At 37.3% G+C, this 14290-nt stretch overlaps 1 protein-coding gene across 3 annotated transcripts in view; it reads right to left on the bottom strand.

Moving 5' to 3' along the window:
• PDZD8 (PDZ domain containing 8) overlaps positions 1 to 14290 on the bottom strand; it is a 98157-nt gene that overhangs the window by 56264 nt on the left and 27603 nt on the right. For 2 of the 3 annotated variants that reach the window (XR_012326883.1, XM_019940066.3), the window contains exon 2: positions 13404 to 13529. The exons of the other annotated variant lie outside the window; for it this stretch is intronic. Coding sequence is in view for 1 of the 2 variants with exons in the window: in XM_019940066.3 (XP_019795625.1) it covers positions 13404 to 13529 (126 nt within the window). In the remaining variant the exon portion in view is untranslated. The remainder of the gene's footprint in view (positions 1 to 13403; positions 13530 to 14290) is intronic. 3 annotated transcript variants of the gene reach the window in all.

Raw genomic sequence — 14290 nt, 5'->3', positions numbered from 1 at the left:
ATTAAGGCAAGAAATATTATAAGACAAAGAGGGACCCTTCATAATGATAAGAGAGTCCCCATGTCAAGAAGAAATATGAAAAAGAAACGAAACTGAGTTATTTGTAGTGAGGGGATGGACCTAGAGTCTGTCATACAGAGTGAAGTAAGTCAGAAAGAGAAAAACAAATACTGTATGCTAACACATATATATGGAATCTAAAAAAAAAGGTTCTGAAGAACCTAGGGACAGGACAGGAATAAAGATGCAGATGTAGAGAATGGACCTGAGGACATGGGGAGGGGGAAAGGTAAGTTGGGACGAAGTGAGAGAGTGGCATGGACTTATATATACTACCAAATGTAAAACAGATAGCTAGTGGGAAGCAACCGCATAGCACAGGGAGACGGAGCTTGGTGCTTTGTGATCACCTAGAGGGGTGGGAGGGAGACGCAAGAGGGAGGAGATATGGGGATATATGTATATGTATAGCTGATTCACTTTGTTATACAGCAGAAACTAACACACCATTGTAAAGCAATTATACTTCAGTAAAGATGTTAAAAAAAAAAGAAGAAATATGCACCTAATAATCAAATTACAAAAGAAGAGAAAAATTAATAGTCATGGTTGAAGATTTAACACGCTTTATTCACTAATTGACCAAACTAGATAAAAATAAAAAACAGTAAAGAAGATCCAAATGATATTACTGGCAGTCCTCACTTTGTGTTAATTGCATAACAGAATTGTGTCCCTGCTTTGCACTGTTCTGACATGCAAGGTTTTGGTTAACACAGTGCCAGGCTGAGTAAGGGTTGTCTGTATATATTTTTGTATAGTTTTGTGTCATAGAAGCACATTAATGCTCTACATATGAAAAAATAGGAATCAATAAGGATAGAAAGGCAGGGGTGGGGGGAGACTGAAACTGAGAGCAAACTGAAACGAACCCAACTGCATTTCAAATGAACAACATAATCACACTAAAGGGGAAAAATTATTCTAATTTATGAATACAGTACATGACCACATGCCCTCAATGGGTAGGGTAGGGGAGAACTGCAAATAAATCCTGAATTCCTTTTAGTAAGTATGTTCTCTGTTCACGTAGGGACAAAGCAATTTCAGAACTATCTGAGATGTAGTATAGGATTGAGCAAATGAGTCAAAGTGCTGATGTTATTGGGAGTCAGGGCTCAAGGGACATAAAAATACAAAAGGGGGAACAACCAAGGCGGGGAAGAACCAAGGCAAGGAACAACCCTATGAGGATGAAATAGAACTGGAAGTATCAGGTGAACTCATGATTTCTAAATTGTGTATCTGTGTGTGTGTGTGGTATGTATGTATATGTTTACAAATGTCTTCACATATATGTATTTCCTAATCCTGCTCACTGAAGGGTCCTATGAATATATGAAGTAGCAATGAACATACCCAACACCCAGATCTTGATTCCTAATACCATTCTCTACTAAAAGGAACCAGGGCTTTTTGGAAAAATAGCCGATTCTAGGACTGTGATGGGGAAGATATAAAATGAACCTGGAACAGCTTGTTATATGTACCAGAAAGTAGTGAAGACCTAAAAAAAAGAAAAAAAGAAAAAAAGGAGAAAGAAAAGGAGGAGGAGGAGGGGGGTGGGGAGGAGGAGGGGGAGAAGAAGAAGAAAAGCAAAGGAAAAAAATACAGGGTTATTTGAAGAGGCTCCTAGTCGTCATATATGAGATAATTTAGGCACCAAAATAATTAAGGATGGTAAAGAATTATAGTGATTGAAAAAAATAGGAATCCATGAGTCCATGCTGATGACAGATAATTATGGAATAAGGGAGAACTCTTGGTAATGAAAGAAGAATGTCAAGTGCTGTGGTTTTCCTGTATTTGTGTTAACATTTAAAAATTTTAAAAATGATGTATTTTTGGAACCCAGTAAAACAGCACTCTAAAAGGTGCTGAGAAAACAGAGGCTTTAGAACAGTGTGTGAGTCAGTGAAGAACTGACCTTAATTAGAACTTCTATCTATAATTAGGACAGACTATCCTAAATATACTGCTCTGGAGTACAGAACTCTCACACAACAGAACTTTATAGGCTTTGCTTTCACTACTATAATCTTGAGTTTGTTTTTTAAAAAATATAAGTGGTTGCTAAAACCGGAAAAGAAAAGAGAGAAGAGAAGAGAAGAGAAGAGAAGGGAAAAGAGACCCATTACATTGTACAACAAAGATGTAGGGGACAAATCCCTCCTAGAATCTGAGGTCAGAATTTCTTTTCCCCTGAAAAACATGCACAGTTTATCAAGAAATAAAAACTAGGAACTCCATCAAGTTTCCTTTGCTGCCAGAAAACTGATCTTCTCTTCTCTACATGGTTGTTTTTGATCTAATTTATTTTCTATTTAACTGCATATAGGTATATCATTTTTGCAAAATACCTAAAATTCTTTTAGAAGACGGACTATAAATTATAAATTTAAAAATAATAATCTTAATATGATTGTAATACTAATGTGAAATAATTTAGTCTAATAACAATACTACAAATACAGCAATTGAGTTCTTCTGTGGTTAAAATCTAGCCTTAGGCAATGTGAAAAAAAAAGCAACTATTCAGAATGACTTTGCTTTTTTGGTAAATAGAACCAATTTTTACAAACAAAACTGTGTTTCCATTCTCAACCTTTATTTTGGAAATTCAAAACTGTTATTTCATGTAATTAGAAAAGAACTTCCCTTTACAGTGTGAGACCCTTTCAAATTAATAAAATTCAAATTCCAGTTCTCATAACCAAATATGCAAAAAAGAACACTTTTGTTTAAGGATTTGTTTTCTTCTTGATAAACAAGATAATGATTATATTAAGGCATAATAATAGAAGCCATATCTACTGAAGCCTTACTATGTGGTAGGGAACTGTGGTTTATTTACCTACCTCTGATCACAATTACCAGCAAGGCAGCACCCTTGTCCATTTTTATAGATGTGTAATTTCCCTGAGAACACATGACAGTAAGAGCACATAGCTAGGATGTGAACACAGCACTTTCTAACTCAAAAGCCAGTATTATTTCCACTTCATGTTGCCTTCTAAAGCATAAAGCTTCCAGCTGTACAACTCCAGTATTTTCAGTAAACAGTTTTCTATGAATACTTCTAACTTGTTTCCTCATTGGCAAAATTCACTCTCAAAGCCTTACAACAGATAAGTTTGATAAATCTTCAAACAGACTTCTGTAAGTCTGAGATTACTTCAAAATAAAGTTAAAAAAGAAAAAATCCTCACACAGAAACATTTTATTATTTCAAAATAAAGTTTAAAAAATAAAAAGAAATAAGTCCTTGAACAGAGCCATCATTGTCTGTGGATGATGAATATGATGTTCTATTTCATGGATTTTGGGAAAAAATTATTAAAGTTACATTCTTTTTACTTGATTCAAGGTCAAGCTCTAAAAAGCTTAGAGTGGGCGGAGTCAAGATGGCGGTGTGGGAAGATGCCGCGTTAGAGTCTCCCCACAACTAGGGTGCCTGCTGGCCACTGGTGGGAGACCCTGACACCCAAGGAGATGGGAGGAACCCCTAAGTGAACTGGTAGGATGTGGGGGGACTGAGGAGTAGGAGAAGTGGAGGTCAGACAGGATCAGTCCCCCTGAGGCCAGGGAGATCAGGAGAGGCAGGTGGGAGGGGCCCTCTGGGAGGAGCAGGAGAGGAGGGTGTTTGCCCTGCCCACTCGAGCCCAGGAAACCTGCTGGGCTCCCAGGTGAGGTCCCCTGCCCTCTGAGACCAGGGGAGGGGGGCACGTCTGGGCCCCTTCTGTTCTGTTGAGCCTAAGCCCAACCCCCCACAGCCTCCAGGGCCTTTTCCAGCCCTGTGGGTCCTAAGTATAGGCCCTGCCCACTGCCCAAACCTCGCCCTTGCTTAGGCCTCCCCCCCACCCTTTTCTCCTTTCCCCTCCTCCTCTTTTTTACTATTGTGGTACTGTTGTACCTTCCTGTTGTTGGTTCATCTATATTTTTATTTTTATATTCTTTCTTTTTTTTTTTTTTTTTGCGGTACACAGGCCTCTCACCGTTGTGGCCTCTCCCACTGCGGAGCACAGGCTCCGGACGCGCAGGCTCAGTGGCCATGGCTCACGGGCCTAGCCGCTCCGCGGCATGTGGGATCTTCCCGGACGAGGGCACGAACCCGTGTCCCCTGCATCGGCAGGCGGACTCTCAACCACTGCGCCACCAGGGAAGCCCCTTACTTTTATATTCTTTCTAACACATCTGTTAGTTTCCTAGTCTAATTTTATTTTTTACTTTATAATTGTTCTTTTTTTTTGGCCGCCCCTCGTGTCTTGTGGGATCTTGGTTCACGAGCCGGGGGTCGGGCTGAAGCTTCTGCAGTGGGAGCTCTGAGTCTGAACCACTGGACCAACAGAGGCCCTCAGACCCCAGGGAACATTCATCGGAGTGAGGTCTCACTGAGGTCACCATCTCAGCACCAAGACCCAGCTCTACCCAACAGCCTACAAACTCCAATGTTGGAAGCCTGAGGCCAAACAACTAGTAAGATAGGAACACAATCCCACTTATAAAAAAAAAAAAGAGAGCAAAAAAATATGTCACAGATGAAGGAGCAAGGTAAAAACCTACAAGACCAAATAAATGAAGAGGAAATAGGCAATCTACCTGAAAAAGAATTCAGAGTAATGATAGTAAAGATGATCCAGAATCTCGGAGACAGAATGGAGGTTCAGACTGAGAAAATACAAGAAATGTTTAACAAAGATCTAGAAGAACTAAAGAACAAACAGAGATGAACAACACAATAACTGAAATTAAAAATACACTATAAGGAATCTATAACAGAATAACTGAGGCAGAAGAACAAATAAGTGAGCTGGAAGATAAAATGGTGGAAATAACTGCCAGGGAGCAGAATAAAGAAAAAAGAATGAAAAGAACTGAAGACAATCTCAGAGACCTCTGGGACAACACTAAGTGCACCAACATTCGAATTACAGGGGTCCCAGGAGAAGAAGAGAAAAAGAAGGGTCTGAGACAATATCTGAAGAGATTATAGTCGAAAACTTCCCTAACATGGGGAAGGAAACAGTCACCGAAGTCCAGGAAGCACAGAGAGTCCCATACAGGATAAACCCTATGAGAAACACACCAAGACACATATTAATCAAACTAACAAAATTTAAATTCACAGAAGAAATGTGAAAAGCAGCAAGGGAAAAACAAAAAATAACATGCAGAGGAATCCCCATAAGGTTATCAGCTGATTTTTCAGCAGAAACTATGCAGGCCAGAAGGGAGTGGCAGGATATACTTAAGGTGATGAAAGAGAAAAACCTACAACCAAGATTACCCAGCAAGAATCTCATTCAGATTCGACGGAGAAATCAAAAGCTTTTCAGACAAGCAAAAGCTAAGAGAATTCAACACCACCAAACCAGCTTTATAACAAATGCTAAAGAAACATCTCTAGGTGGGAAACACAAGAGAAGAAAAAGACCCACAAAAACAAACCCAAAACAATTAAGAAAATGGCAGTAGGAACATACATATCGATAATAACCTTGAATGTAAATGGATTAAATGTCCCAACCAAAAGACAGACTGGCTGAATGGATACAAAAACAAGACCCATGTATATGCTGTCTACAAGAGACGCACTTCAGACTTAGGGACACATACGGACTGAAAGTGAAGGGATGGAAAAAGATATTCCATGCAAATGGAAATCAAAAGAAAGCTGGAGTAGCAATACTCAGATAAAACAGACTTTAAAATAAAGACTGTTATAAGAGATAAGGAGGGACACTACATAATGATGAAAGGATCAATCCAAGAAGAAGATATAACAATTATAAATGTTTATGCACCCAACACAGGAGCACCTTGATACATAACACAAACGCTAACAACCATGAAAGGAGAAATCGACAGCAATACAATAATATGGGGGCATTAACATCCCACTTAAACCAATGGACAGATCATCCAAACAGAAAATAAATAAGGAAACACAAGCTTTAAATGATACAATGGACCAGACAGATTTAATTGATATTTACAGAACATTCCACCCAAAAGTGGCAGAATACACTTTCTTCTCAAGTGCACATGGAACATTCTCCAGGATAGATCACATCTTGGGTCACAAATCAAGCCTCAGAAAATTTAAGAAAATTGAAATCGTATCAAGCATCTTTTCTGACCACAATGCTATAAGACTGGAAATCAATTACAGGAAAAAAACTGTAAAAAACACAAATACATGGAGGCTAAACACTGCACTACTAACCAAGAGATCACTGAAGAAATCAGAGAATTAAAAAAATACATAGAAACAAATGACAACGAAAACACAACAACCCAAAACCTATGGGACGTGGCAAAAGCAGTTCTAAGAGGGAAGTTTATAGCAATTCAATCTCACCTCAAGAAACAAGAAAAATCTCAAATAAACAATCTAACCCTACACTTAAAACAACAGAGAAAGAAGAACAATGAAAACCCAAAGTCAGTAGAAGGAAAGAAATCAAAAAGATCAGATCAGAAATAAATGAAAAGGAAATGAAGGAAACGATAGCAAAGATTAACAAAACTAAAAGCTGGTTCTTTGAGAAGATAAACAAAATTGATAAACCCTTAGCCAGACCCATCAAGAAAAAAAGGGAGAGGACACAAATCATTAAAATTAGAAATGAAAAAGGAGAAATCACAACTGACACTGAAGAAATACAAAGGATTATAAGAGACTACTACAAACAACTATATGCCAATAAAATGGAAAACCACAAAGAAATGGACAAATTCTTGGAAACATACAATTTTCCAAGACTGAACCAGGAAGAATTAGGAAATATAAACAGACCTATCACAAGTAATAAAATCGAAACGGTGATTAAAAATCTTCCAACAAACAAAAATCCAGGACCAGATGGCCTCACAGGCGAATTCTATCAAACATTTAGAGAAGAGCTAACATCGATCCTTCTCAAACTCTTCCAAAAAATTGCAGAGGGAGAAACACTCCCAAATTCATTCTACGAAGCCACCATCACTCTGATACCAAAACCAGAAAAGGACATCACAAAAAAAGAAAATTATAGACCAATATCACTGATGAACATAGATGCAAAAATCCTGAACAAAATACTAGCAAACAGAATCCAACAACACATTAAAAGGACCAGACACCATGATCAAATGGGATTTATCCCAGGGATGCAAGGATTCTTCAGTATATGCAAACCAATCAATGTGATACACCACATTAACAAATTAAGGAATAAAAACCATATGATCATCTTAACAGATGCAGAAGAAGCTTTTGACAAAATTCAACACCCATTTATGATAAAAACTCTCCAGAAAATGGGCATAGAGGGAAACTACACCAACATAATAAAGGCCATATATGACAAACCCACAGCAATCATCATACTCAATGGTGAAAAACTGAAAGCATGTCCACTAAGATCAGGAACAAGACAAGGATGTCCACTCTCGCCACTCTCATTCAACATAGTTTTGGAAGTCACGGCAATCAGAGAAGAAAAAGAAATAAAAGGAATCCAAATTGGAAAAGAAGAAGTAAAACTGTTACTGTTTGCAGATGACATGATACTATACATAGAAAATCGTAAAAATGCTACCAGAAAACTACTAGAACTAACCAATGGATTTGGTAAGGTTGCAGGATACAAAATTAATGCACAGAATCTCTGGCATTCCTATACACCAAGCAACAAAAAATCAGAAAGAGAGGTTAAGGAAACAATCCCATTTACCATCGCAACAAAAAGAATAAAATACCTAGGAATAAACCTGCCTAAGGAGGTGAAAGACTTGTACTCAGAAAACTATAAAACATTGATGAAAGAAATCAAAGATGATATGAACAGATGGAGAAATATACCATGTTCTTGGATTGGAAGAATCAATATTGTGAAAATGACTATACTACCCAAAGCAATCTACAGATTCAGTGCAATCCCTTTCAAACTACCAATAGCATTCTTCACAGAATTAGAACAAAAAATTTTACAATTCATATGGAAACACAAAAGACCCCGAATAGCCAAAGCAATCTTGAGAATGAAAAACGGAGTTGGAGGAATCAGGTTCCCCGACTTCAAACTATACCACAAAGCTACAGTAATCAAGACAGTATGGTACTGGCACAAAAACAGAAATATAGATCAATGGTACAGGATAGAATGCCCAGAGATAAACCCGTGCACATATGGTCACCTAATTTATGACAAAGGAGGCAAGAGCATACAATGGAGAAAAGTGAGCCTCTTCCATATGTGGTGCTGGGAAAACTGAACAGCTACATGTGAAAGAATGAAATTAGAACACACCCTAACACCATACACAAAAATAAACTCCAAATGGATTAAAGACCTAAATGAAAGACTAGACACTATAAAATTCTTAGAGGAAAACACAGGAAAAACACTCTTTGACATAAAATACAGCAAGATCTTTTTTGACCCACCTTTCAGAGTAATGGAAACAAAAATAAACAAATGGGACTTAATTAAACTTAAAAGCTTTTGCACAGCAAAGGAAACCATAAACAAGACAAAAAGACAACCCTCAGAATGGGAAAAAATATTTGCAAATGAAACAACACACAAAGGATTAATCTCCAAAGTATACAAACAGCTTATGGAGCTCAATATCAAAAGAACAAACAATCCAATTAAAAAATGGGCAGAAGACCTAAATAGACATTTCTCCAAAGAAGATATACAGATTGCCAACAAACACATCAAAGAATGCTCAACATCATTAATCATTAGAGAAATGCAAATCAGAACTACAATGCGATATCATCTCACACCGGTCAGAATGGCCATCATCAAAAAATCTAGAAACAATAAATTCTGGAGAGGGTGTGGTGAAAAGGGAACCCTCCTGCACTGTTGGTGGGGATGCAAATTGATACAACCACTATGGAAAACAGTATGAAGCTTCCTTAAAAAACTACAAATAGAACTACCAAATGACCCAGCAATCCCACTACTGGGCATATACCCTGAGAAAACCATAATTCAAAAAGAGTCATGTACCACAATGTTCACTGCAGCACTATTTACAATAGCCAGGAAATGGAAGCAACCTAAGTGTCCACTGACAGATGAATGGAATAAGAAGATGTGGCACATATATACAATGGAATATTAGCCATGAAAAGAAACAAAATTGAGTTATTTGTAGTGAGGTGGATGGATCCAGAGTCTGTCATACAGAGTGAAGTAAGTCAGAAAGAGAAAAACTAATACCGTATGCTAACGCATATACATGGAATCTAAAAAAAAAAAGGTACTGATGAACCTAGTTGCAGGGCAGGAAGAAAGATGTAGACACAGAGAATGGACCTGAGGACACGGGGTGGGAGGGGGAAGCTGGGGCAAAGTGAGAGTAGCATCGACATATATACACTACCGAATGTAAAATGGTTAGCTAGTGGGAAGCAGCAGCGAAGCACAGGGAGATCAGCTCGGTGCTCTGCAATGACCTAGAGGATTGGGATAGGGAGGATGGGAGGGAGGCTCAAGAGGGAGAGGATATGGGGACATATGTACGCATATGGCTAATTCACTCTGGTGTACAAGAGAAACTAACACAGTATTGTGAAGCAATTATACTCCAATAAAGATCTATTAAAAAAAATAAAAAGCTTAAAAAATAAACATTTATAAGAATATTAAGCTAAAACTATAACAATGACATTATAACAACCTATGACATTATAACAACCTGGACATGTTTAAATAGTGCTCGCTCAAGCAGGAGAAATGTGAATATGTATGCCTAAAGGCTAAGAACTCAAGAAACTTCAACTCGTGACAGTAAGCTAATTCAAAACAACGTTATATATATACAAGTGGTCTACGGAAATGTTCTAATCTTAATTGGTTTATGTGCTCTTAAAAATTTGATCATTCTAAAACTTTCCTCTATTTGTTTCAAATCTTCTTATATCACTAAGTGAAGTTGTCACGGTAAAAATATCTCAAGAGGTCTTAAGCCTTAAATTTCCAAAACTGAAATAAATGATAAGCATTTTTTTGTCCTTCCTCCAAAAAAGGGGGCACTGTTATTTGTTCTTCCATTTTCTCTAGAGTGTCCCTTTCTTTCTGTTTTAGAGATTACAATAAACCCCACAAGATGAATTTATATTCAGAAGCAGGAAAAATGAAAATACTTAGATTACAGTAGTATCTCCTCTTTAGTTTGAATCTTACAAACTTGTAATCTATATGAATTGAGAGTTCTTTTTTTTCTACTAACAAAAATGCTCAGAAGAAAAACAACAATGTAAGAAAGATTTTAATAAGAATATGAGAAGAATAAAAAAGCAGGAATGAGTTGAAAGTAGTAATTAGTAATTTATTCTCTCCTTCATTAACAATTTTAAGTGATCCTTAAACTGTGTGAATAACACATAGCACCACAACACTAAGTAACTTTACATGGTTGGGTTTATAAAGATAGTGACTAAAACACTATTGAGATAGTGTGCTTGTTCCCAAGATTAAGCTGTCACCTGGGAAAGGTGCTGGCCTACAAGGACTAACATAAGAACATGAACTACTGTCCATGCTTTCTCCTTCAACTCTCCAGAAATACTGGTCTTTATTTTTATATTTTTTGACAAGGTGATACAGTCACAAAAATCAAACAGTATAAAAAAGGTTATAGTGAAAAGTTTGGCTCTCACCTTCACCCCTGTCCATCATCATTAACTCAGTTCCTTCAACCTTTTCCCCATAAAAATTTTTATTGGTTTCTTGTATATTCTTTCAGAGATTCATTATACACTTCCTTATTAAAATAAAATAGGATACATATACTTCATAAATTGTAATGTTTTTCTTTGTATTATTTATCTCAATTCAACATGATCTAAATAATGCCTGACTACACTCTCTCAATGCCTTCATGCAGTCTTGGGTTCAAGGCTGACCCAAGGTTTTAAGTGAGCAGTATCTCAAATAAAGCAAGAGAATGGTGAGCAAAGGAGACAGCAATAGCAAGTGGTTAAAAAGCCGCAAACAGGGGGCTTCCTGGTGGCGCAGTGGTTGAGAGTCCGCCTGCCGATGCAGGGGACGCGGGTTCGTGCCCCGGTCCGGGAAGATCCCACATGCCGCGGAGCGGCTAGGCCCGTGAGCCATGGCCACTGAGCCTGCGGGTCCGGAGCCTCCTGTGCCCCGCAACGGGAGAGGCCACAACAGTGAGAGGCCCGCGTACCGCCAAAAAAAAAAAAAAAAAAAAAAAAAAAAAAAAAAGCCGCAAACAACAGACATATAATTAATCCATAATCTCATCAGCAACACTAAGACAAAAGAACTAGTTTTTTAAAGTTCCTAGCACAGTACCGATTACACATCATATACACTGCATTAAATATCTGTTCAATGAATCAATCAATGAATCTTCTTCAAGGCTATCTTTGCAAGTTTGGGGATAGGCGGGTGAATAGGTAGGTAGGAATTAACAACAGGAGAGTCAAGAAATTTTTTACAAAGCTGCCTTTCAAATGTTTAGAAGTTGCTATGATTATTTTGGAAAAGGTAATCCAATGGTATGATTTTGATGCCTGTGAATCTATAAGAAAATTCACTGAAAGAAAGTATCAGTCCAAAATTTCTTCAGACACAGGCCACTTGATAAACATCCTTCCAAATGATAATATAAGCCCAAATTATAATTAGATATTTATAATTATAATTAGATATTTATATAATTTATATAATTGTAAATTATAATTAGATTTTAGACAGGAGAGATTTAATACTTATGCTTACCATAGCATATTGGATTAGCTACTTCAAATTCAGACTTACGTAGAGCCGTATTTTTATTGTATATATCATTTTACTGTACATTGCAGTCCCTTTTACAAAATTTACAGCATATTCAGTCTTTCTTTGATAAAAGAATTCCCTTTAAACTAGACTTTCTGACATAATCGTACACAATATTGATTCACTCCAAGACTTAAAAAAATATTTAGCATATTACTAGTATACTCAAAATTAACCTATTAGCAAGGATACAGGTATATTTGGTATAAAATAAAACCTCTGGATTCAAGCACTTATTTTTTATTATGGGCTGAAAATAAAAATAGAGTGATTAAGCAACAAATAAGTGGTCACAGAAATGTAGCAATAAGGATAGTGTATTTGTAGTTGGAATGATCAGGAGACACAGTAAGGAGGCAGTTTTTAAGGTGAAGCAAGAAAGGCTAGTCTCAAGGAACAGAAGATGGGGTAGGGCCTTCAGCCAGGAGAATAGTGGAGAGTCAACACAGGAGCTTGGTACGTTAAAATATCTAAGGCAGGGAATGGCAAACTACAGTCCATGGGCCAAATCGAGTCCACTGCTTGTTTTTATAAGGCTTGTGGGCTACCAAAGGTTTTCACATTTTTAAATGGCTGAAAAAAACAAATCAAAAGAACTTTATGACACATAAAAATTATAAAATTCATATAATAAAGTTTTACGGGCACACAGCCATGCCATGCCCATTCATTTACCTGTTGTCTATCTATGACTGCTTTCACACTACAAGGCAGAGTTGAGTAGTTGCAACAGAAACCATGTGAATCACAAAGCCTAAAATATTTACTATCTGGCCCTTCAGAGAAAAAGTTTGCCAACCTCTTCTCTTAGGAAGGCCTATGTGGCTGAAGCACTGTGAGTGAGGGGCTGGGTGGAGAAAGAAACTAGAGAGGTAAAGAGGGGCATGCAAGCCATGAAAAAGATTTGGGTCTATATTCTAAGAGGAATGGGGAAGCCATTAGAGAATTTTAAGTGGAAAGTGACAATCAGATATGCATTTTGAAAAGCTCATTCTGGTTGTCACAATGGTAACCCGTGTCAGGAGATAAGTAAGGAGGCTAATGTATTAAGTAGTTCAAGCAAAGTATGAACACAGCTTAGACTATGGGGCTGGAAAAATAAAGAGGCTGGGCAAGATTACTTCTGAGATTCCCTTCCAGCTCTAAAATTTTAAGAATCACAGGAGTTTACAAGTCTGATTTTGCAACTTTCCAGGGTATTTCCAATTATTAAAAAGAGTTCTCAAAACTGTTATGCTATGAACAGCTTTCTAATAGGTAGTAAGAAATATGCCAACAGAGCATTATGTATCTAAAAAGTTTGGAAATTACTGCAGGATAAATGATCACCCCCACCATTAGAATGCTTTCTAAAATATAGTTTGTATTTTTTATAAGTTGGAAAGCACTACTTTTATGAAATTTACAGTTAAAGAATTTACAGATAATACAATATAAATTAACACAGCGGGGAATAAACACAAATACTGCTCAAGTACATTTTCAGTGTACTTTCTTTCCTATAATGTAGTAATGACAAAACAAAGAACATACCTGCTACATTCTAACAATGTAACTTTAAGGCGGCCTTCCGTAAGTGCCCATTGTTGTATATGGATATGCTCTTCATCATCTTCTTCGAATCCTTGCAAGGTTTGGAATGGGAAAAACGGCTTAAACCTGACAAAAGTAAAGATAAGTCTAAATTTCTGAATAATAACCACCACACTTTAAAGCGTAATAACAAAACCTACCTGTAGGAAAACAACACAAAACAAACATCTAATGCTGCATGTGCCCTATAAAACCAGAGCTTACCACACTCCCCCATAACTGGCAGCAAACAGTGCCTTCTTGGTGGGACCCAGACTTCCTGTTTTTTTGGCATGCCCTCATTGACAAGGCAGGACACCCAGAACAAAGGAAAAGAAAATCTAGAAGCCACCAGTGGGCCCTGAAACTTGGGTGGCACAGGAGAGAGGTTCTTTCTGGACCAGATGGGAAAAGTGTTCCTACTGTAAAAGATCAAAATTCAGAATGCAGTCTTCCATGGAAACAATAAAATTGGATAGCGATTAGTACTAGATAATGATAAATAATAATAATAACAACAACAATTAACAGCAGCAAAGGTATTTATCAGAGATGTTTACTATCTGCCAGGCAGTGTGCTAAGAGCTTTACATGCTTTATATCTTATTCAATGCTCAAAATCCTGAGTGGGCAATATGATTAGCTTCCCACTCCAGATGAAAGGAGTGAGGGTTAGAAAGGTTAAAGAATTTGTTCAACATTACACAGTGAGTGGCATAACCAGAATTCAAGCTAGTTTGACTAGTTGACTACGTAACACTTCAGATACCTATGAATTATTCAGGTCTTTATGTGCTCATTGTTAATACTCTTGGGTTTTATGTAGAAGCTTGTGGTGAGTTATAAAC

Source organism: Tursiops truncatus, chromosome 16 (assembly GCF_011762595.2).
Source record: "Tursiops truncatus isolate mTurTru1 chromosome 16, mTurTru1.mat.Y, whole genome shotgun sequence".
Classification (NCBI taxonomy): domain Eukaryota; kingdom Metazoa; phylum Chordata; class Mammalia; order Artiodactyla; family Delphinidae; genus Tursiops; species Tursiops truncatus.
Note: the sequence above shows the minus strand (reverse complement) of the source record. Positions and strands in the feature narration are given on the sequence as shown.